Here is a 24,734-nt window from a genome sequence, read left to right as displayed (position 1 = left end):
ATTAACACAGGAGCTCAAAGGCAGAAAACGTAAGCGAGGCCAAGGCTGTCTGGAACTGCAAAACTGCATGAATGCCAATACACATTTAGAATCCCACTATCCAGGCTAAAAATTCAGCTTAGGGTCCTTTCAGCACTATATCCTTAATGGTTATCAACTCTCTTGCCTTGCAACATCAGTCAGTTCTGCTGGAGTTCAGTTGGGAAATGGCCTCAGGAGCCTGTCAGTGTATAACAGTCTGTCTGCAGGCCTTGCTCCCTTCCTCCTGTGCTGTGACATGGCACAGGGAGATCAATCCCACTTTCTGGGCACAGAGAGGCAGCAAAAAAGTGCTGGGAGTCAGCCCTCCTGGTTTACTCACTCTCCAACCACTCCAGTGTGAAACACAGACATATTCCAGCCATAAAGCAAGCTCAATTTTTATCCTAAATCCAGGCAGGCACCATCTCTGCAGGAAACTGAGGTACAATGTGCAACAGCAGCACATGAGGCACCACCCTGAGCCGAAATGATACCCCTTGACTTCTTGGCCTAAACAGCCTCATGACAAAGATATACGAATGCTGGAGAAGGGGTGACACAACCAGACAGGCAAAAGAGCAGTGGAAGAATTCCTTCCTTGGTTTTATTTCATTAAATCATTTTCCCTGCTCAGCTCTATGCCCATGGGCAGATGGAGAGGTCAAAGCCTGGCAGACAGGCAGTTGGGAGATGGACACAAAGATCCACAGCTCCCTGAACATGTCCACAAACACAGGAGCCCAGGATGGGCTCGCTGTCCTTTGTCTGCGAGAGCTGTGCCCTGAGAGCCTCTGTGTGTGTCTGATAACGCTCCTGCTGCATTATCCAGCCCAGCCCTGCCCTGTCTGACACTCATCTGAACACGAAATGTGCTATCTCAGACGTCAGCAGCTGAGGGGAGGGCACACACACGGCCGTGCCCCCACTGAGAGGCTTCCTGCCAACGTGAGGAGCTGGCTCTGCTGCAGTTAAGTCTTACTGGAAGCGCTTTTCTTTTCTTTAAGGAGGAGAAAAGTGAACATAGTTCCAAGTTAGCCCCGATTCCCACTGCCTGGAATTCACACAACACAAGGGAAAAAGAGCAAACAAAATGTTGCCACTAAGCCAGTCTCCTTTAGCTCTGAATAACATCAGAAAGGGCACATATCAAGACAGACAGTCAAAGGACAGGCCGAAATTCTCCAGCTCTCTCTGTTGCAGTCAGGGAAGAGAACAAGGGACATAAATTATGAGTGAAAGTAAATGGTTTCTGACCAGCATGGAACAAACCCACTGTGCTGTGTGTCAAGACTTGGGAACAACTCCTGGTCATGGCATTCAAGTCCTTCCAGTGCAGCCAGCATTTTTCCAGCTTGCTAAATCTTTTGGGACTTGGTAAAAGTATTTTTAGCTTTAACTGCTGGTTCAGCCTTACCATAAACTATGTGGAATCTATTAAGACAGAAGGTGCATTTTTCATTCTAATAAGTTAGAAACTATTTGTACCAATTTTACAAGGGAAAAATGACAAGCCCATTGCAGAACCGAGCCAGTGTCTCCTCTGATGTTTTCATATAGGAGCTGACAAAGTTAAATGTCTCATTATTGGTCTAATTTACAGGGTATTTGAGAATCTCTGGTGCCCACTGCAGCCAAAGGGAATTACAGTAGAATTTAAAAGTAAGTAATTATAGATTAAAGTAAAATTAAATCAGGACACTTACGAGACACCTAATTTTGTCTGTAGAAGCCTAGCAATAAGGCAACTGTGATTACTTCTGTCTATATCTTAATAGCTATTTATTCCTATTTAACACAGGTTTTGCTTAATTAAAGCCACATAATTAAGCAGTTACATGAATACAGTATCTTTGTAGCACAGATCTGACTTCAGATACAAATGCTCATCATCTGGCCCTCCTTTTAGAAGTCCTATTCATGCTCCATCCCCTTTCTCCTTGGCTTAGGCTTGCTGCCCATTTTCTGCAAAGCAGGGCCTCCTTGGCACCCTGCCTCTGCTGGCAGCAGACAGGGGTTCTCTCAGTCCTTCAGCCCTGGGTTCACTCCTCCTTTGCAGCAGAGGCCACAGAGGACGAGGACATGTTTTTTCTTTTGTTTCTAAACAACTGTTACAAGCTGCTGTGCCTGCAAGAAGTGCCAGGATCACAGCATGCTCTGCTCTTTACCCCCAAAGACGTGTTGCATCAATTTGCAGTTTCCTAAGGCACATCCCCCTTAAGCCAGACAAAGGGAGCATTGATAAGAGAGCACACATGCATATAGCTTAATCTGGATTTGTCACTGCATCATTTTAATTAGACTAAACAGTGCTCAACACTGGCTCTACTGCAAAGCTTGGCCATATTTTCCCAAAGCCATAAAAATAAATAAAACCCATGGAGTCTGCTTCTAAATTCAACTACTTTATGCAAGACCTTGTCTGGACAGGATATTTCCACAGTTTTCTCACAGCAGTGCAGGCTCATTAAGACTGACTTCTTTAATGTCACAGACCAAAGTTAAAACATGGTCAGGCTGAAAGCAGCACTTCTTGTCCTCTCTGTTCTCAGGCAACACAGACCTGGTATTCTCATCCCTTTTTATACTCTTGTCCAAAAGAACTTACAGGAGGTACTTCTGCAGGCACCTCCTCATACAAGTAGCTATTCCCTGTCTCTTAAATCAAGATAAAATTACAAACCAAGTAAGAAATAAAAACTGAAATAAAAACCCAAGCTTTAGCTTGGGCTCGGGTTGGAAGGGGTAGTGCAGAGAAACTATTAATTGTAACATCAAGAAAGGATATTCACAGCAAGAAGCTGGCTGTGGAAAAGCTCATGTGTGGCAACAGAGCCAGAAGAGACTGTTCCAGGCCTAGGGATCAGCATGAATAGGGCATGACACCAGGAAGAAGACTGAGGAAGCAGCAAGGCAAGACTGGGATATCCAAAAGGGATAAGAGGGAATGTCATGAAGAGATGTGGGTTGGGTGATATTCAGAGGGTTTTTCAAAGAAGAATGAGGAATCTTAATTTAATACAGAACCCATAGGAGAGAGTCAAGGATCAGAATGATACAGCTACAGAAACAAGAAATAACTAACATGACATCTTTAATACACCAGAGGAATGGTGAACAGAGGACAAACCAAGTCATGGAGATCAAGGTAACAGTTTGGAGTGGGAAGACAGAAGGAAGGATGAGTTTCCATGAGACAATACAACAAAAGACACAGCAACTCTTGGCAAGGACCTAAACATGGAGAAAGAAAGAGCAAGAAGTGATGTGGGAAGCTACCCAGGGTCAACACAAGACAGAAGTTGAGAAGGGTTAGGAAAACAAGCAGCAGCTCGACTTCTCCAAACTGGGTGTGTGATGGCAGCAAGGGAGACAAGACCAGATGTGAGATGAAAGGCTGGAAGGGAGGCTGAAAGCAAGAGCAGAGAGCCAGAAACTGCTCATGCGAGTATAGTGCTTCCCCAGTTTTGTTGCATCAGAAACAAAACCCCATTCAAGGTAGACTGGGCAATTTCTCATTCTTTCTTATCCCCCCAACTCCTCCAGCCAATATTCCCACTAACCTGGCATTTGAAACTCTTCAAATACTCGGCCCCCACCTGATCTTCTCGCTCAAACCCCGGTGCTTTCTTGTAGCTGCCAGCTGCTGTGACTGAGTCTGGAGGAAAACCAATGGTCTCCAAGCTGTGGGGCTTCCCAATGGCACCGGGAGGAGACCCACATATATTAGATGGGCTTCCAAGACTGCTGTTCCTACAAAGAATCTAACAGAGGGAACAAGTGTCAGGAAAGTACAGCCAGTCAGCAGGAACTGCTCAAAGAGAGGCATCTGTGGAAGTGCTCAATCACATCACTGTTTGTAGATCGATTACACTGACAGCCAACACAACCATCCAAGCTTCCAGTAAACACTCATTAAAAAAACAGGAAAAAGCTCCACTGAATTTACACAGTCTCACAATTATGGTTTTATTGTTGTTACTTTGGAATGCAGTCTTGTAAAATCTAACCTACAGCTCTAGTGACATTTATTCTTTCTGAGGCCTCAGAGGTGACTGATCAGGTTCCCTGTTACATGACCGTAACACTCTTCTCTTTCCTTAGACTACAGTGAGTCCTGCCTGACTCTGGGTAGTGGTGTGGAACCTGGAAAGGTGCTGTGGCAGTCACAACAGTCAGGCATATATATGAGCTATATGTAATAATGTATTTTTTGCTTCCCAGTTGGAAACCTCAAAGTTTTAATGCAGACATAAATCAGGTATCAACAGCTGCATTAAAAAAACTCCAATGATTTCCAACACTTCCACTCTTTGGACTAATACCAGGGATCACAATCACATGCAACAAGGCTAGTTTTGCACTGTAGATGAAGACACAGACAGCAGCAAAGAAAGTTGAGTTTTACAGAATGTGTCCACCTGGATGAACGCAAATATCCCATTTCTCTGGGACAGGAAATTATTTGCCTCCACTGGCAAGCACAACTGTGCTTCAGACACCACAGATTCAAATGTGGCACAGTCTGGGCTGGCATTAGGAAAAAAAAAAAAAGGAGCAGCCTACAATGTTTTTATTTATTTTTATGCAGACATTCTGCTGTCCACGCTTCCCTACAGTCGCAAAGATAACTACTCACTGTGGTGGAGGTGGGGCTAGTTGGCAGAGTTCCTGATTTATTCCACACCTACAGTACAAATACAAAACAGAACAGGCCACGTGAGGCTGGCTGCTACAGGGACCTTTTTCTCTGATTAATTCATCATGTAAAATGATCACCAGCAAAGCCATATTTGTTTGCAAGCTACATGCAGATGCCCTGTGATGAAGTCATAGACAGACATGTGTTGCCATTTGGCACATATCCAAGGATTAGGAAAGACTGTTTAAAAGACTAAGAGCTTGAGATAGACAAGACCTAACAGCCTAAAAGTAGGAGATATCTTCAACAGCCCTGCAGTTTTCAGAGCATTTAAACGATACCTTCATAAGATGGAGGGGCTTTGCTTTTTACTGCTTTCCAGCGTTATCTATTAAGAGACAATATTATGTCCAGACTTTTCAAGATCTGTTTAGAATTCTAACTGCAATTCAGTTCAGGACAACTATGAACTAGTAGGTTGGCTCAAACACAACTTCTCTTTCCAAAGAGAGGGAATAAAATAAAGGAGAGGTCCTAGATGTGTCAACCTCAGTCTGATCAGTTTTAAATTAGTTAAATTCATCTCATTGTACCTTCTCAAAATCTCAGCCAACCATTTGAAAAGGTTACACACCTTATCAAGCACAGTACAGACAGGAAAGACTTAACAAAAAAAAAAAAAATGTAGTCTAGCATTCCATGGCTTTCTAATCTGACTCTATCTGTTCAGCACTTAGACATCTCCTTTCTTGTATGGACAACTAACTACCAACAGTCTGAGGCATTACTGAAACATCTCCCAGAGTTTAGCTGTCTCCAGAAGTACAAGAGGGAGGGAACTAAGGATATCCTATAACGCAACACACACTATGCACAGGCTAAGGCTCTGAGATTACATATGTAAACAAACTCAATTGTAGTTATGTACTTTAGAGGCTGTTGGCTCATAGCCTTTAATTATAGGTCTTGGAAGCTAAGCCCAATATGTACCTCCAGACAGGAAGGAGTTGTACTTCATGTGCGGATGTATTCCACTTTCCTGAAAGTACATCAACAAACCCTACACAGAAAGGAAGGCCTAGAATTTTTATAGGTGAGAGGACAATACTAAAGCCACTGAATGTATGTTCCAAAAAAACCCAGATCCCTCTAAAAAACGTGGAGCTGACAACTAAAAGAAAAATCTCATATCCTCTGGGCTTTTGGATACTTTTCTTGGGAGGACGAACAGCGACTTAGAGAAACACAGATTTGCACAATATGGACAAGGCTTCTTCACAGGGCTACATACATTGCTAAGGTCTGGGGCATGTGGACTGGAAGGGCTGACTGGAACAGAGTCCCCAGCTGCTGAGGGCATGTACATCACTGGAGCTGTCTGGGTGGGGCTGGACACGGCCGAGGATTGCTGTAAATCTTCACTGAGTGCAGGCTCTGTGGGAGACAAAGCACAGGGAACACCACTCAGGGCTGGGCAACTGCCACAGAGCATGAGACATTTAGGAACAAGAATACCCAGATGCTTCTGAGAGAAAAAAACACTCCACAAGCACCTAGTTATAAATAGAGAAGTAAGGAGAAACCTTATTTGGCTTTTTTGCTTATCTAATATTCCTCACGTTTTCACTGTCATCACATACACACTGTGCTGCTCTTTAGCTCATTAATGCTGCTCCAAAATTATCTTCCCTGGATGAATCGTGTGTTATTCATTCAGCTCTGTTGAACGAAGCAGAGTTTCCCTCTTTGCTTGGCACCAAGTTGATGGGTGCATTATAATTAGCTGAGGGAGTTAATGTTTCCATCTGTGCTCAGAACAAATCATTACCAAAAAAAAAGTGGCACTGGTTTGGAAGGTAGAGATGCTGTAGGTCTGAAGGATCTACATCTAACACTCAGTATCTTCACTAAAACTATAGAACTGACACATCTATATTTCAATATCCTCAAAATGCTGCTTTTTTGCTATTAATTGGAAAACTCAAGTTAAGAGTAGATATAATAAATGGACTCTTGTTATTTTAATTGCATTAGGCCTGTCCTTGTTGACCTTGTAGGATGGACTAAAAGATACAAATCCATAAGACAGCACAAGAAATAACCAAGGTGGAATGACCTAAGTGCCATAGAATGTTATTCTAAGTGATATAATATCAAGTGTAATAATTTTGTTAAGAATAAGGCATCCCCAAACAAAAATACCATGTTATACCCAAGGAAGTTTGCTAAACACTGTTCCTTTATCAAGATTTCATTTCCTAAAGCTTGCTGGATCCCACTGTGTAGTTGCACTGCTGTGTTTGGGGCCATTACAGCCCACAGCTCCAGCTATAATTACTGCTTGTCAACAAGGCTTCCTATAAAAGGAACTGCATAACCTGTAGGGAATTTACTCTCCCCATTCCTTGTCAAAGGCAGCAATTACTAATTCCCTCATTTACAAAGGATAATCAAATAACAAAGAGATTTTTCTCAAGGCCATGCAGGGAGTCAGTATCAGAACAAATCTAGTGAGTAACCTGCTCTAATTGTTGCAAGTTCAGCAGTGAGATTGCAGAGCAGCAACTGAGGAAGAGCCCTAGGACAGGAACAAACCATTATTTATGGATTTTAGGACCACATGCATGTAGAACTTCCACAACCAAAACTGCATCACTAGTTTATAGTTGATTAAAGTGAGGATTGAAATAATGCCCTATAAGTCAGGGAGCTATTGAGAAAAGAGGATTTGAGATAAAGCAGTAAAAAAACTCAGCTGCATATTTTTCTTCTCCAACCTGACTTAGACTTAAATTCTAAAGGAAACTTCATAAAGAGTAAAATAGCTTTCTTTTTAATGGATTAATAAATTATCTACAATCAGCAATTTTATCTTCAGCTTTTTTAAGAGAGGATACTTGACAATTTAGCTAGGTACAGTTCATCCATGTACAGAAGAGAAGCAGCTTTCTCCACTTCCATCCTCTGAACTAACACCAGAGAACTGAGCAGGTGAGAGGGACCACAGAGAGCTCCTTCAAGAGACAGTGCAGTGAGAGCTAAAGGCTGAGTCCTACAGGCCACCTACTGCCTCCAGCTCTGCCAACACCTCCCACACCAGCACAGTTTTACAGAAATCAAAGTTTAACCCTTCACAGAAGCTCTGGTTTTGCAGCTCTACATTTAAACTCTCTTGATAAAAAGCTTTCCATAGCTCAAACATCCATGAAAGATGAGAGAAGTAGTGCACGTACGTTCTACGTGTGCAAAGGCACAGAAGGGTCCTCGGGGACAGCTGCCAGACTGCTGCATGTCATTGCATTTGGTGGATTTGTAGATCTAAGAATGGAAAAAAAAAACAAAACAAAACAAAAACAAAAACACCAAACAGAAATGAACAGAAAATAACAGTGACCACCAGGTACAAAAGTACTATGAAGACATTTGACAGCAAGGTAAGGACACAGATAAGAGGTGCAAAGGCCAGCAGAGCTCAGGGTGACCATTTCAGTGCTTTACTTCAAAGAAAGGAAAATCCGCTATAGCTCTGGAAACACCAAAAAATGCCCACGACAGCTAGAGCTCACCCAGAGACCAACCCACCACACACCAGCTCACCCAAAGGTCACCATCTGCCATGAAGTCCCTCAGACTCACTGGAAGCTCCATGGACATTACAAATGGCAAAAGGGAGGAAACAGCTGACAGATGACAGCACAGAAAGTTGCAGCCACATGTTTGCAAGGAAAATAACAAACCATTGACAAGGACTGTAGCAAATGGATTATTCCCTTTCCCCCCAGTTTGACAGGCGGTGACAATGGTTACTGTGCAGATACGGGCCCCACAAAGCTTTTCAACACTGTAACATGAAGCAGACTACGAAAAGGTCTTAATTACACTTTCTGTAAGGATACTGGAATGCTCTGGGCATGCTCACAGCTAAGAGCTTGGTGGTCTTTAGTGCTATCAACATGAACCACGAACTTGCTGTTTGCTCACATGCAGACCCACATTGTGCTTTCCAAAGGACCCCCACACCTGAGACTGCTCCTATATTTGAGTTTTCCCCCACTTTTCTTACCTCCTCCCATACAGTCTATTCTGTCAAACAGCTGAACTGCAGTTTACTCCCAACATGCAGCTTCTCTGTACCCCAGGACCACACTACAAGCAGCCCACACCCTCTCCCACCTGGCACAGTAATTTACTTTGTAAGACTGGAATGCTTTTGCTTTTCCAGTGGAGTGGAGTGAGGAGGTTACTGTACCTCTGGATGAAACTGCTGCTCTGTTCGAGTGTGGCAGTACTGGCAGGAGTCTCCATTTTCACACTTACTGGGATCTCCCCACTCGTCCCCGTGTTTCACACTGGGACACGGTGAAGATCTGTGGAAATCAGGTAGCAGGAGAAGGCATCAGACTCACAGACATGCTCTGAGCTTTGGTTACTTTGGGCAGGTGGAGGGAGGTGATTCTCCCCCTCTGACCCACTCCTGGAGGACTGCATCCAATTCTGGGTCCCCCAACATGAGAAGGATGTGGACCTGCTGAAGCAAGTCCAGAGAGCCAAAAAGGTGCTCTGACAGTCCCTCTTTTGAGCTCTGGAGCCAGATTGGGAGTGCTGGGGGTGTTCAGCCTGGAGAAGAGAAGGCTCCAGGGAGATTTCAGAGCCCTTCAAGTGCCTAAAGGGGCTCCAGGAGAGCTGGAGAGGGACTTTGGACAAGGGCCTGGAGTGTCAGGACAAGGAGGAATGGCTTTAAATGGAAAGAGAATAGGTTTAGATTAAATACAAGGGAGAAATTCTTCCCTTTGAGGGTGGTGAGGCTCTGGCACAAGTTGTCCAGAGAAACTGCTCCTGGATCCCTGGAACTGTTTAAAGCCAGGCTGGATGGGACTTGGAGCAACGTGGGATAGTGGAAGGTGTCCCTGCCCATGGCACAGGGTGGAACAAGATGAGCTTTAAGGTGCCCTCCAACCCAAATCATTCTGTGATGTTACAATTCCTCAGTCGAGGGCAGGTTTGGCTGCCCACCCTCAGCTGTACAATCTGCTTGGCTGCTGCTTCCCCAGCCCCCACCCAGCTGCTGTTGCATCTTCTCCCCCTTCTTCCAATTTCCTAATGAAAAAAACATGGCTTAATTCTCCATTTGAAACGAAATACAACTTGAACCAGCATAACAATATTAGCAGCTGATGTGATTAGTGTCAGAGACGCTGGGTCTGGTTTCTGTTTTGGAACTGCACCTTCATAGAAAGCTAAGAAGTTAATTGGCTAATCCTAAAACACATAATACCCTTACAGCAGTATGTTTCCAGGTTTATAGTGTGGCCATGTGGAAAAGAGGCTGAGTCAGGTCACTGGGGAAAAGGCAAGTCCGTTCTCTTTCTCCCAGCCAGGAACAGTTCCTTTTCCCAGATCTGAATTTTTGCAGTGACCTACTTCCCCTGCTCTTTATGCTCTTAACCATTCCCTGAAACAACAGCAGAGGGAAGCAGATAGCAGCACCAGCACAACCACATCAGCTGGGGTGGGGAAAAACACAGGAGTGGAAAGCAGCAGAGAAGCTTTCACCTCTTCCCTTCCCAAAGGACCCAGAGAGGGGCAAAAAGCACATAGCTGCTGCCTAAAGACTGCCCTAGTGGTTCTATTTCTCCTTAAAGCATTGAGATTAACATTCCTTTGATTGCTGCCTGTTTAATTTTTTTAAATATGGCATTTTGGTGCCAATTCAAAAATTTCTGTAAATGTTGGGGGTGGGAAAGAGAAGCGAGAACATCCCTGGTATTTTCTCTCCTGGCTTTCTGGTCTGCTCTTATGTTTTTCAAAAAGGAACTAAGGAAAAGCCCCACTGAGACCACAACAAAAGCTCTGTTGTGTTGGAGGAAATGAGGGCCTATAATTTGGATGAAATGCGTTCAGGGAGACACAGCACACTGAAAAATCCAGCGACAGCAGGGTGACAGAACACCCGGCTGCCTCAAAAGCAGAGCCTTTAGCAGCTGGTTAAGAATGCATGTCCAGCTACAGCCCCTCCTCATGATCCCCATCACCAAGCACACACAACAAGCAGCCTGATGATTCTGAATCCTTCACCATGAACATATTGTTGTGCATGTGTTTCTCGATGGGGATTAAAACTTTCTTTTGTTTTCTCTTCCCTGCACTGCTTCCTAAAGCAGAAGTTTATGCGTTAAGGGAACGCCAGACATAGGTTTTCTTTGCTATAAAATCAGAGTTATAACATGATTTAATAATTCATGTATTAAGAGTACTAGTTACTATATACAGGAAAACTTCTTGTTTAATTTGTTAACTTTCTGCCAGGAAGAAATAACAGATCATCATACCTCTCAGTACACGCCTTGGAGATAAACTAAAAACAACTATCTAGTGGTCAACATCCTGCCTCCTGCACCACAGATTTCCAATATACTGCACCACCCAGCTGGAAAGTACAATATCTAGGACCACAGTACCTGTATTTATGTTTTCTTGGACTTCGTCTTCTGTCTTTGCTATTGTGATAGTAGGGACAGGCATAGCCCTGGCGACAGAGCCGGGGGGGTTTCTTACACTGCTCTGTCTTGTAATTTCCCAATACATATGTTGTATCTGCAAAAAAAAACCCCAATGAGTCAAGAGAGATGACCACAAGCCATATTTACTATAGAAAAGTTTTAGACAGAAGCAGGCACTCCCCAGAGACCAACCTTTCCCAGCCCCACAAAAAAACCCTCAGTGACACTCACCTTGCCACCTTGGCTCCTCACTGAGTATTTTCTCTATCATGGCATGGCTGGCAGCCACTGCAGACTGACCCTCGATGCCTCCTTCAGATGTTGTCTGACCATTCTGTAAAGCTTCCATCGCCTGAAGCTCTCTGCAGGGACAGAGTTAAATGAACAAACAGCCTGAGCAGAGGAAGAGTCAGATAAATGTGTATAAAAACTGACATACTGGAGCATTTGCTAAGTGGGTGCATTTCAGCCATGCATGTTTTGTCAGAACATCTTTAGCTGAACAGCAACTGCAATAAAAATAAGTCTTCATTCCCAGGGAATTCCAGATGCACTATTCTGACCCCCTCCATCAGATTCCAAAGAGTAATCCCTTCCCCCCTTTTGAGGATCCTCCCTGGAGGTTTTTTACATTTGCCTTATTAGGAAGGGATATCTCACCACCACTTCAGGTTGAAGTACTGTCCTTCAATCATCTCACTTTTCACTTGGGTACAGAAATTACCTTTGCCATCATCTCCTTTTTCATTTGGGTTCAGAAATTACCCTTCTCCCAGGAGCCCCAAGCTCTACTGACCTGATGTCATACACGGGTGAGCGCAGGTCATGGGGCCCATGAGCGAAGGCGCAGTGGACTCCGTTCTTGGTGCAGTTCCCCTTGGAGTCTGTCTCATGGATGCAGATTCCAGTTTTGTAATAGCGTAAGTGATACCTCCTCTCTGTGTCTCCAGTAGTTCTGTGCAAGAAGGGACACCTGAGGAATGAAGGAGGGGTGGAACAGACAAGGTTTAGTCACACAGGTGGAAGGTTCAACTACCAGAAGACACCTTGCTGAGAGATGCTGCTGCAGTTGACATCATCTTTGCTAACTCTGCCCCTTCTTTTATGCTGTGCCTTCCAACACTTCAGAGAATCCCTAAACATGTCACTACAAACTTTAAGGGAGTTTCCCTCCCTAAAAGAAAACTAGATTATTAATCCAGCAGCACCTTATTATTCTGGATGAGTGGCTGCCAGGGATATGGAAAAAAGCAAAGATGTGGGACAAGGAAGGACAATTACAAAACTACCATTTTAACTTGTTTTGTCTCCTCTTTTAGGCAGAAAAGCAATCTACATTCAGAAATAAAACAGAAATATAACAAGATGGAATGGGCAAAGTTCAGTTATTGCAGCATCAAGGTAAAAATACAAATGAGCAAATGTTCCTAGATGACAACGGCTTTCATTCACTGAGTTTGAGCCATGTATCAACCAGTGAGCTAAAAGCCAAAGCCCACAAACATCCCATTTCCAGTTCCTTCCAGATTTCTTCTAGCAAGGAAAAAGTATTGAAACTGAAGCCTCAGGCCTGAGGGACTATTCTGTTCTGTTGTAGTCACAAAAACGTTACTTAATCGAGTTGAAAAATGAAAAAAAGTTTTGCCAATAAATAGCATTTTTGTATGTTTATACTGGCCCCACAAAAGGGAACTGAAATTCCATCTTTTTTACAGCATCTCTCTATAAAACACTCTCCATGTTTGACCACAGTTTGGCTACACTATTTATCCCATATCTGTCACATGGCTAAAGTCATATTACTGGGTTAACCCCTGAATTGCTGGGGTCTGCCACACACACCGCAGGAAGATTTGCAGTTTTGCCCCAGTTAAACTTACTGCAGTCATGGGGGGAAAACACCCAAAAACCCCAAACTCTTCCTCACGTTGCCTTATTCTGGGTACCTCTCAGCTCTCTACTGGCTTCTTAAAAGTTCAGAAAGACAAAATAAACTGATATGAGTTAAAAAGCTGGGACAGATCACTCAGGGGGAAGAGTGAAAGATAAAGTTCCTCCTCTTTCTTCAGTCTGTGAAAAACTAAATTATCCTGCTAGAGAACAAGAGCTGAGATTCAGGGACTTAGAGAAGAGAGTGTTTCTGAACTCATTTGTCTCACTGAGCCGTTTTTCCCACCTCAGCTTTGCTGGAGATGCTGAAGCTCGTGAGACAATGAGTTCCCAAGAGCTGAATTCCCATCTAAGTCACCCTCAGTATTGTCTCTGGAGCACACGGGCTGCTATTCCAGATTTTACATCTGGTCTCATGTTACGTACGTGACAAAGCTGCTTTACTGCTGACTTGCTTCATCTCTGCAAGAACTGGCTGGAATCATCACCTGGCCTGATCCCAAAAGCCTAATGCCTGAAAAGCAGGGTGCAGCCTTTACTCACTCATCTCCTTCCGGGCAGATTCCCGTGGTCTCGTCATACTTGGTGCAGTAAATGTCCGGGCTGTAGTTGAAGGTGCCGTCGCGGCGGCGGATGGACCTGCGCCGGCGCTGGTTGACAAAGTGCCAGTGGAAGCAGGTGTAGGGCCGGTGCTGAGTGCACTTGTGCTGCACGAAGAGCGGGCACTGCTCCGTGCGGAACTCCTTCAGGTACCTGCGGGAAGCGGGACGTCAGCATCGGGATCTGGGCACGGGAGTGATCCAGGCACCCGCCGAGCCCCGGGCCGTGTCCATCCCAGGGATGTCTGCTGTCCTTCCCGCACCCTCCCTGCTTCCCCGGGATGGAGGCTGGGAGCTGCCCGTGTTTGTCATGGCAAGATATCCATTACACACTGGAATGTAACAAGAGCTGAAATCACTTTCTGCCCGGATCGGTTTGAAGAGGCTTTTCATGAGCTTAGGAAATAGTCTGTGAGAAAATAGGACTCTTAAGTACCTTTCTAACCCTTTCTAAATCTGCGACCTAGCTGGGCAAAAAGGGCTTTCCTTCCTACATGCTCAGTTAAAAAAAAAAAAACAAACCAACAAAAGCAACAACAACAATTCCCCCCCCCCCAAAAAAAAGCCCACCACCAAAAAACGAGAAAAAACAGAGAAAAAAGTCCCAAATACAATACACTTCTTTGAGCCACATTTAAAGTTTCAAGTTACTGATAAAGATTTTTAAAAGACTCTTTCACGCCTTGTCCTCCTGGTTTAGCTCTGCTTTGTGAGTCCATAGTCAATTATGAAATAAAAATTAACTAATTTCTCTCTTGCAATCATATCAATTCAGGGCTCAGTTTTGAAAAGTGGGATAACTATCCTCAAACTTCCCCATGTTTATGGTGCTTTAATTTTAATATGTAATTCCCTGAAAGTACATGGCTTCTCTTATCCTGAGAACTAAAGAAGTCACAAGCTTTTATTTGTGACACTAATAACAGTCTCTAAACCCAGATTGTAGAGGATTACAAAATGGTTTAGATCAACATAATGATCTGACTGTGATCTGTGTGTAGGTGCTTACAAAATCCACGCTGCTGAAACCCACAGGCTGCCCTGTATTTACACAGAACATCCAAACAGCTCCAGGAGATCAGACCCGAATCCCACCAGGTTTGGTCTCAGAGACACATCCAGGAACAAGGCAGAAAACCCAGAGCATTCTGGTCTTTCATGTTTAGAGGTCAGTGTAAACAGCAAGGACCAAGATTTGTAGGTCAAGAAAACCCTGAGTATTCTGCTCAAAGCAACAGGGGTGACATAACAGTAGATTCAGACTCATTTTAAACTGCGTATGTACTCCGAGGAAAAAAAATAGGAATGTAGGAATTCATTCCCATGTCAGACAGTCTTTATCTCCTGTTTCTAAATAAATGGAAAGATGTCTGATGCCCAAAGATGTATTTACAGGTAATAGCACAGTGCTAGGCTTATTCTGAAAGCAACATCTGTAAATAAAGCCTCCTTTCCTCTTTACCCTTTTCCTGAGGCTGAGGAGAAAGCCTCAGGAAAATGCACAGATTCAAGCGAAGTGGTTTGATTTGTTTGCTGTGAAGAGACAGTATCAGTGGCAAGAGCTCTCCTACATTGGATTTTGCAAGCATGAAAGGATAAAAGCTCTTCCTCTTCTTCAACCTCTAAATAAGTGAGATTTACAGGTTCCACTGCCTGGGATCTGTGACCGCCCGGGGCTGGAAGCCTCTGCAGCCGGCTGTAAGCCCTTCTCTACCCAAGTCCATCTGTCCCCTGCAATCCAGAGTGGCTGGAATAGTATCTGCACTGGGGCCCAAGGCCTAAAGAGCAGAAAAACCAGAGCCAGCTGCAGAACCTGGTCTGCTTGCTATTGATGAGGGCTAACAATATCACTTTGCTCCTTTTCCCATTTAAAAATCTGGCTCCATTCAGAGATCCCTACTTCAGCCACACCAGCAATTCATCTAGAAACTGAAAGTTATGGCAAATTCATTCATTCTCGAAAAGCTTTCTAAGCTGTTGGACCAAGTAGTTGTAGAAGGTGGAATTCCAGAGATTTTATCAGTGCACTAGGAAGGCTTGGAAGAAAAGCGACTGTAACAACATTTTGATTAGCAAGTGAATTAAGTAACCTTAAGCAGGATGATGCTGTCCACAGACCATACAACCACCAACCAGTTGTTTCCACTTACACATCTCCATGTACACCTCAGACATGAGATTGGTGTTACTCCCATTTTACACATGGACAAATGGAACACTGGCTATAAACCCCATCCGGTATCACACAGCAATCTGAATCCCAGACAGAAAGCAAGAGCATTTTAACTTCTCCATCCTCACCCACTGCTGGGCTTAAGTTCAAGAACAGATCCTGAACCTCCTCAGTGCTCTGGAAACTAAGAGGAGATACCAGGCTTACATAACCTGGGTATCGAGCCCAGCACTCCACACTTGTGATAGGCCCAAATAAAACACTTAAAAATCTGAGAGTTGAACAAGTCCACAATCAGCTGAGCTAAAGCTGCTTCCCTTCAGCAGGGGAGCTTAAAAACGTACACACTGATTAGGGATTTCAGTCTCTAGTGTCTCAATTGTTGCTGAAGAGTATTTGAAAATTAATTGCATTTCATGATTGGCTAAACTCCCTGGAGAAACATTTATTGTAATGTTAACAAGAGATAATTACATAAGTAAATGGTTCACCTGAAAAGTGTTTAACACCTAACTTGCTTCATCAGAAAGTCGTTCTTTAATGGTCTCTATTAAATAAATGATGTCTCATTCTTAATTTCAAAGCAAATCCTGCAAACAGGTACCACAGAGCTCCACAGACATTAAACTGCACAATCACCTCTGCAACAGACCCAACTCAGCGAAGGAGAGTTGTCGTATTAATTCAATCATTTCAAGCCTTTCAATCACTGCTCTGGGTTTTCCTTCTTTCCAAGCCACTACAACGTTTTAAATCACCCTCCTCCACAATAGCCTGAATGGTAAATTGCCTTACAGCCCTTTATTTCCTTGATCCATGAAGTGAGTTTTGGCTCCTCTGGGAGAACACAGACCACTCAACCAGCCACTTTGTATTAAAATATATAAAAGGCCTCTAAACCACGTGTGTTTTGGGAACACAGAGAGGATACAGAGCCTGCAACACCGCAATGTGATGTCTCACAAAGCAGAAAGCCATTAATATTTCAGGAGCTTCTTTGCAAAGGCTCTAAACAAAACATAGAGAACACTGTCATGACAGATCCTTCTGGTGTCAATGGTCTCTGTAATTTTTTTTTTCCAGAACAGCTGAAAAAAGGAATTTTGGAACGACCCTCGAAGCTGAAAACACGCTGATGATTGGTACACATTTCACAGCATGTCAGCCAAATGCTGGTCTGTACAGGAACAGGAAATCCAGCAACGATAACTTGCATTTCTCAACTCCTCTCAGGAAACTCTACAGCCCTCACTTGAGGGGCAGAAGAATTATTACCCCTCTTTTATACTGGAGCTACTTCCATATTCCTTTTTAAAAAAAAAATATAAGTATACGTTGTATTTTCACTGCCATGTGATTTTTAGAAAGTGGAAAGCACATAGCACTGTCTTCTGATAAAACATTAACATCAACAGCAACACCCAGATTCCTGGAGGAAATGTTATCATTTATGAGCCCTAGTAAACAAAGATGAATGCAATTCTAAACAAATAGGACAAGACTGGCCAGAACAATGGAGCTCAAAGTCCCCAGGGTGGGCTGAACTTGCTGTCAAACAGGACGGACGCTGCTGGAAATGAAAGGCTTTTTCCCTAGGAAGACAAGAGGAGAAGTTCTTAGAGTAGTTTTAGGAACTCCCAGAGACCAACAGGAGCAGCAAAGCATTAGAAAAACCTCAATGCTACTTTGCTGAAATTCCACTTCCTCTGGGATGAGGGATGGGGCAGTGATTATTCTGCAATTATTTACACTAGTGGGAAGCTGCTCACTGTCTTTAATTGCCAGTAGAAGCTCCAGTCTCCAGGGCAGGGGAGCAAGTGTTTACCTCTGCAGCTTGGAATTGTAGGATTCCCCCTCTGCCCTGGAGGAATGGAGCAAGAACCTGCTCTAGGAGCTGCAGAGAAAAAGATGAGTGCAGCAGAGGAAGAACAAAAAAATTCTAATCTAGAAAGAAGGAGCGAAAAAAAAAAAAAACAAAGGGAGAATCCAAGAAGAATTTTTAACCTAGAAGTTTCACTTTTATCCTCCACAATTGCAGTTGTGTCCTGGTCCCCTCCTTGCCTCCTAGTGCAGAGATCCCTTGTTTTTCTGCAGCTTTTCTGGTTCACTCTGGTGTGCTCAAGCAGCTTGGTGCGAGAGGATTCCTGCATCCATCCTGCTTCCAGGGCTGCAGCTTCCTGTCAAACTTGACCCAAGTCACACATGCAGTGGAGTGAGCTCAATTTAAGAAAATGTGCTGGTAATGCACATCTGAGCTCCAAATTCCTCATAAAAGCCTTAGCCCAAAGCCCCCAGAAATCACTGGAAGATGCACACAGATGCCAAGACAGTCTCTGCTTTGTAACAGAGGGATCAGAAAGATGGGGAGAGAAACAATACGAAGGAGCCAGGAAATGAAAAGATTAAAACCAACTCCTCAAAACTCTCATGGCTTCTGTGATGCAAAGACAGGCTCTGCTTTGCTTCCAGCACTCCTTGCACTGTTTGAGATCTCTGTGTAGGTCCCAAGATGAGCTCCTTCTCTTTCCAGCCCTTCTTGCTCTTCCAGGTCAACTCCTTTCTGCCAAAATTCCTTTCAGGCTCAAAGAGAGCCTCACAAACAGGACCTGAACCTTGTGCAGCAGAATGACAGCAGAGAGAAAACCACTGTAGTCTGGCTAATCCAGACTAGGACACAGCCTGCAAATGTAGGGCAGTAGTGAGATCTAACACCACCACCATCTACATTCCACACACGGGTGGGGGTGTGTTTACAGCCCTGTGCTGAGAGGCTGTAGCAGCACTGCTTGTCTGGGGTAAACTACGAGCAGCTTTTACACCAGGTCCTCACTCAGGGCACTGTCACTGGGGCTCCCTCCCTGCAGCTGCTCCTGGGTCACAACAAACCAACAGAGAAAGCAGCACAGGAAACCTGGTGTGGGCACTTCACTTTGTTATTACATTAATATTAGAAATTACTAGTTCAGGGCTGTATAGAGATTCTCAGCCACCATCCAAAAGAGCCCCCAGAGGCAAATCTAACAAGCAATCTACAAATTAATTTTTAAGTTGTGTGTTTGGTCTTGGGTTTTGGTTTAGAAGGTTTCTTTCTGCTTTGTTTTGGTTTTTTCTTCAAATCAAGTCTTACATTCCGGATAAGATTTCAGATATCAGGGAGAAAATGCTTGTCTGCCATTACCATTTATTTTAGTCATGTGTGCCTTCTCTCAAAGTATTACACTGGCAAAAATGCCATTTCCCTGGCACAAAGGTATATGGGAATGCTGGGAACATTTGCTGGCATTTTTATATCAGTCATGTCCTGCTGTTTCAGACAGGATTGCATAAGGCCATGGACCTCTCTGTAAAGTCTCAGGTGGTCCCAGTTCACATTCTTCCTGAAAAATGCAGTCTGACTGAGAGGTCACCGCTCTCAGCTGCTCATTAGCTTTCCTCTGGAGCTCTGTGTGGCACTGATCTGTCCAGACAGCAGGATGGAGAAAGTTTTCCTAATTCAGGTTAAGAAAGGTTAAAAAAAAAAAATAAAAATAACCCCCATATATATATATATATATATATATATATATATATATACACACAACCCACCAGCTTCACTTAAAAATTTAAACTAGTGGTTTGAGCTAACACAGATAAAATTATCTGAAGCAAACCAGGGTGTGCTTATCCAAGAGACTGTCTGCTCAGTAGGCAGCATTGCAAAACCCAGGAGAAAATGTCTAACTATAGATATTGACGTTTCTAATTCAATAATGCTTATCTTTTGGGAATATTTTCAAAACTGCTATTTTCTGCTTAAGCTCAGAGAGCCCCCCCAATACAAGAGGAAAAGAGCTGTCCATATTAAATCAGCTCTCTAAATTCATTTCACCCTCATAAAATTTTATTGCAAAAGATGATATCAGACACACTTTAAGTAAGAAACCCATGACTCAATTATTTTCTTTTACTGAACTGTGGTATTCCAATTGAAATGAGTCAGTGGTGCATGACAGAACCCACTTATTGCAACAGGATACTCAATGAAATTCCTACTAATGCACCTTTCATTTAACATATTGATAGAGAAAACTCATGATATGCACCTCTGACACTGCTCAGGAGTTTTTGCTTTTGGGGCAAGGGACATGTTTCAGAACAATCCTATTCTTTAGAATGGGATTGTTCCAAAACAATTTGGAGAGTTTGATACCAACACTCACACATCATCTTAGGAAATGCTGGCATCCCAATGCAAAGCTTCCTGACAGGGAAGAGAGCCTTCAACTCTCAAGATTTGTTGGAATTTGGGAGGAAAGATGTGAAACGATCTGACTTCACGCGAGTTGTAGTTCCTTGTTCCTAGGGGTGGCACAAATTCGAGCAAATCCCTGAACCAGCAGCAGCCTGGTTTACAACTCTGCAATGTTTAATGTCCTCCTAGTAAGAGCAGAAGTTAAGACAAGTCTGTTTCAATAAATATTTTTTACTGACTGGCAGAAGTAATTTAATACTGAAACAGAGCCTCACATGAATCATTGTTGAAACAAACACTTTTAGTAGCAGTCTTCAAAGTTCTAATCAAAATTTTGGGAAAAATTCTCATCAAGTTCTACCAGAAATCTGTGTCAAGGCATGGTTTGAGTTGAAAGGGACCTTAAAGATCATCTGTTTCCAACCTCTTGCCATAGGCAGGGATGCTCACCCACTAGATTAGGTCTATCAGCTACTGTGGCTCATCAATCTTGGTTATTTCCCCTTTTACCCCATTTAATGGTATTTAGAAAAATAACGTCACAGAGCTGACCAAGCCCTCACACTTCATCACTTGGCACAGAAGGCAAACACCTCTCTCAGGACATCTTCAGAACCACCAGTCCATCTGCCTTTCCATACCCTCAGCAGCCAGCTGCAGTTCTGTAAACCTTAAAAAGATTAGAAAGCATTTAAATCCCAAAGAAAAATATATGGATCACTTTATAAAAACAAAAGGCTGACTGTGAACGTAGGGAAGGAGAAAAGGATGAGGAAAAAGTTTCAGTAAGCTCAGATCTGTCAAGAAGATAGACTTCACATGCCTCAGTGTTTTCTTTATCACCTAAATAAATTGAACCATCAACTGGAAAAAGGTCACACAGCAGACAGCAGTGTGTGATTTTAAAGCTCCCTCCTCCATTAGAGCTTGACAACAATGTCAGTCTAAGGGCAAATAAAGAAAGTGAGAGTTGGAGAGACTTATTACAGATGCATGGAGTTGGGTTTGTTTGGTTGTGGAGGTATTTTGTTTTAAGACTTCATATAACTCATTGTGTACCTCAGTGGTCAAAATGACAACTACTCACATCCATAATCCATTGCTCCCTCAATTTTGTTGTAGAAACAGGTAGGCAGCACTCAACTCTTCCATTTTGTAGGCATCTAAATAACTTAGCAAGCAAAGTTGAGCTGGAGGCTTCCAAATAAATGGAAACGTAGAGCTCACTGCAGAAAGTGGACTACCAAGAGCCAGATTACAGGAAACTGAGGATAACACACCAAAACACACACAGTCATATTCTACAGTAATCTGCTCTCTACTGAAGCTCCATTTCTGGATTTCAAAGGAGATCACAGGCTGGACAAGAACACAGCGAATTCATTTCAGCCGTGACGGATGAATTCTGTACTACCAATACTTCATAGATAACTGAGTGACTGCAAAAGTTCAGGCTAAAAATAACATGTGTTGGCAACTATCAGAACCCATCAGGACATTTTTCAATTAGAAGGAAAAAGTCAGACAAACAGTTGTGCCTTGTCTACACTGAAAAACTAAGGGAAAACAGAGAAGCACTACTGTGTGGTGCTGGTCCATCATGGGAAGACAGATCTGCACCAGCTTCAGGCAAAACGTTGTTTTTTTTCTAGTTATAGCAAAAATGGCTTTGTTTGGAGAGAAATGCCATGCTGCACCTAAGAAGCTCACCAACACTGTCCTGATGAGGAATAAAAATCAAGGCTTTCAACTCAGAGTTCACGTGATAAAAAGCACATTTATCATATTTGTGAGCAGCCAAGACATGAGCTCCACGAGTCACAACCGAGTTCCTGTCTGTGGGTGTTGGGGAAGAGGTGCTTGCTCAGACTTCCCGGGAGCTGTGCATCCCTTTGCTTGGCATCCCTCAAGTTGTGTCACTCAAAACCTGACAAATAAAGCAATTTGAGTCCTTTTTTGGCGGCGTGCTGTCTTTAAAAAGCAAGCACTTGTTGCGTCAGCAGACCGTGAAATGTATATAACCAAGTCATACCAATAAAATCCATTTTAAATACAAGTGTTTGTTTACACAGAGCTTTCACCTTTTTAATTAAAACAACCCAAGCGCTGGCAAAGGCAAACACTTAATGGCACTACATTTCAGAGGCATTTCCTTAAAAGCCGTTCACCAAGATCCAGAATTCTGCATAAAGCCTTGAACTCACATTTACATTTCCTTGAGTTAGTTATCCCTTTTTTTTTTTTTCCCAAATCACTTGGCAATGAATATGTATTAGACATGACCTCAAAATTAACTCAATATTTAGGCAGTTCATGCAATGTTTTAAACACACAGCCCATTTTTCCAAGTTTAAATGACATATTTGCAATTTGACACCGTTAGTTTATGTAAACTGTGCCTAAAGCACATTTTCCTGTTTTCAAACATGGATCACCCCCTGATTGAGACAATCTTCATCCCTCTCTGGGCTGGCTTTTGCTCCACAAACTATTTATTTGTCATAAATCCTTCCCTACGGCACCTGTGTAAGTGCTGAGTCTATGAAAAAAGGATCATATGGAAATGATTTTCAGTAATGTGGGTTGAGCCTGTTGCAGGGAAAACACTGGAGCTCACTGCATCCAGACAGCTGCACACTGCTGAAGGTCTGTACCTGCTTCAGTTGTCAGCACAATAAATCAACATATGCTTAAATACGACCAGTTAAATATTTTACTACTAATTACTTCACAAAGACATCCATCCCCAGTCTTATCTATTAGGGTCATTTATTCAGCTTATGGCCAGATAAATGTTCTCTCTTACATAAATTCATATTATCCCATCTCTTATGGACGGGACAGGTGATGCCTCTTTATCCCAGTGTTAGTGTTTGTAGCCTCAGAAAGGTGGAACCCAAGTGGGGTTAACACACACCATGTCTGATAGAACAAATTAAAGTCTGAATAACACCCTGATGTCCCTTGCTGTAAAAATTAAAGTTCCAGTTCCCAGCAAAGGGTTTTTTTCCACACTGTACTTCTCTCACCACTGATTCAAGCACTAACAAAGCCTACCCAGGGCTTTCAACTGTAGAAACACCAGGGAAGGCTGGGAACAGGGCTGGGCTGTTTGAAAACTTGTGTTACTCACTCTGCTAGTTCCCTAAAACAAAACATCCCACATGCAAGAATTCATAATGGCCAATTCAGAAAAATATTATTTCCATACAAGCCGTTCTACAGCTCAGGCTTTCAGCTGCAGATTGTTATGAGCATTTTTAGCCAGCTAAGCCCCAACATCTCGTCTCACAAGAGGTGCTTTGGAACCAGAGCACAGTAGTCTTCCCTCTCCTGGCCACGCCAAGACCCTCATGATTTAACAGACAGCTCATAGATCAGCTGCAGCCCCACACTCACAACAGTTTTAAGACAGAACATGAGCTGTTTGAAGGGCTGTATTTACACAGGACCAAAACCAGACAACCAAAGCTCTACACGACATGACAGCTCTATAGTGCTCTTACCCACCCCAATTTACATTGGAAATGAAATAGTAGCTGCTTCTTCTCAGGTTAAACACCAGCCAGATTTGCAGCAGCCTCTTTGGAAAGGCTTTCATTTGTGAACAGACATTTTCTGCTGTGAGTGTGAAACAAAACACAGTGATTACCTAACAAGCATGAACCTGCATCCATAACACATGTGCCAGCACAAAGATAAAAGCCAACCCTTACTGGTGGATTTTGAAGAATCAATGTCAACCATTCAATCGATCTTCTTTTCCACTCAGCACTCAAATCAGACTTCATCTGTGCCTGCTGTGGCCCAGTGGACTCTTTGAACACTCCACATGGCAGGCACACCTCTGAATAAAAGTGCTGCATGTTCTGGTGTCCAAAGAAGCTCCTCTCTACGTTGACACCAGCTCTCCTCCAAGTGGAAAGCAGGCAAACCCCAGGCTATGACTTTCTCACTTCTCACTTCCCACTTTGACCAATCAATGCACTGATAAATCTGGTGGCACTCTCATGATATTTTAAATGTGCAAACAATTTTTTTGTTGTTGCTATAAAGCTGCAATTGTCCTCAGGCACTTGCTGTTTGTATTTCTGCTACGACAGTAACAGTCAAGAGCCATCAATGAAAACTCATGGTCTATTGAAAACTTTAGAGGAGAAAAAAAAAATCACCTCTGAACACACTGGGTGTGGAGTGACATCTTCTTTTTGAGCTGTGGTGACATGCTGAAGACAAAGGATAATAAATAATACTGACTTTAATTCATTTTTTTTGCAGATATTTGTAGAATCACAGAATGGCCTGATTTAGAGAAGACTTTAGAGATCCAGTTCCAATCCCCAAGTTCTGCCTCCAAGTTCATCCAGAATAGTTTCAAAAAACTAATTCCCTTTTCATATGGCCATGACTGCATATTAATCAAAACAAATTTTAGGCACACAATGATAAAAAGCCATCCCACCTTAATTTCTTAGCTGCACTTAACAGTGCCATCAGTCTTAGGGAGGCAGTACATGCTCTGCTGAAATGGACTGGCCATTTTCACCAACAAATAGTTAGAGATGGTATGAAATTTTCCCTGTTTGACCACAAATTCAGTGCAAGTTTCTTCTCTACCACTGTTCTGACAACATCATTCAATTAAATGGCTCTGACTTCTAACAGGAGAGAAGAATCAGGC

The 24,734-nt window shown here is 43.1% G+C and overlaps 1 protein-coding gene across 6 annotated transcripts in view; it reads right to left on the bottom strand.

The window, feature by feature from the left end:
- UNK (unk zinc finger) overlaps nucleotides 1-24,734 on the bottom strand; it is a 45,010-nt gene that overhangs the window by 12,911 nt on the left and 7,365 nt on the right. For 3 of the 6 annotated variants that reach the window (XM_066332004.1, XM_066332001.1, XM_066332005.1), the window contains exons 2-10: nucleotides 13,594-13,803; nucleotides 11,957-12,133; nucleotides 11,392-11,522; nucleotides 11,119-11,254; nucleotides 8,910-9,027; nucleotides 7,894-7,978; nucleotides 5,952-6,094; nucleotides 4,658-4,705; nucleotides 3,582-3,782 (exon numbers count right to left, since the gene is read on the bottom strand). In XM_066332004.1, coding sequence (XP_066188101.1) covers nucleotides 3,582-3,782; nucleotides 4,658-4,705; nucleotides 5,952-6,094; nucleotides 7,894-7,978; nucleotides 8,910-9,027; nucleotides 11,119-11,254; nucleotides 11,392-11,522; nucleotides 11,957-12,133; nucleotides 13,594-13,803 — 1,249 coding nt within the window. The remainder of the gene's footprint in view (nucleotides 1-3,581; nucleotides 3,783-4,657; nucleotides 4,706-5,951; nucleotides 6,095-7,893; nucleotides 7,979-8,909; nucleotides 9,028-11,118; nucleotides 11,255-11,391; nucleotides 11,523-11,956; nucleotides 12,134-13,593; nucleotides 13,804-24,734) is intronic. The other 3 variants (XM_066332002.1, XM_066332003.1, XM_066332006.1) reach the window with 3 other exon arrangements.

This window comes from Sylvia atricapilla, chromosome 18 (genome assembly GCF_009819655.1).
Source record: "Sylvia atricapilla isolate bSylAtr1 chromosome 18, bSylAtr1.pri, whole genome shotgun sequence".
NCBI lineage: Eukaryota > Metazoa > Chordata > Aves > Passeriformes > Sylviidae > Sylvia > Sylvia atricapilla.
The sequence above is the reverse complement of the archived record's forward strand: the minus strand, read 5'-3'. Positions and strand labels throughout refer to the sequence as shown.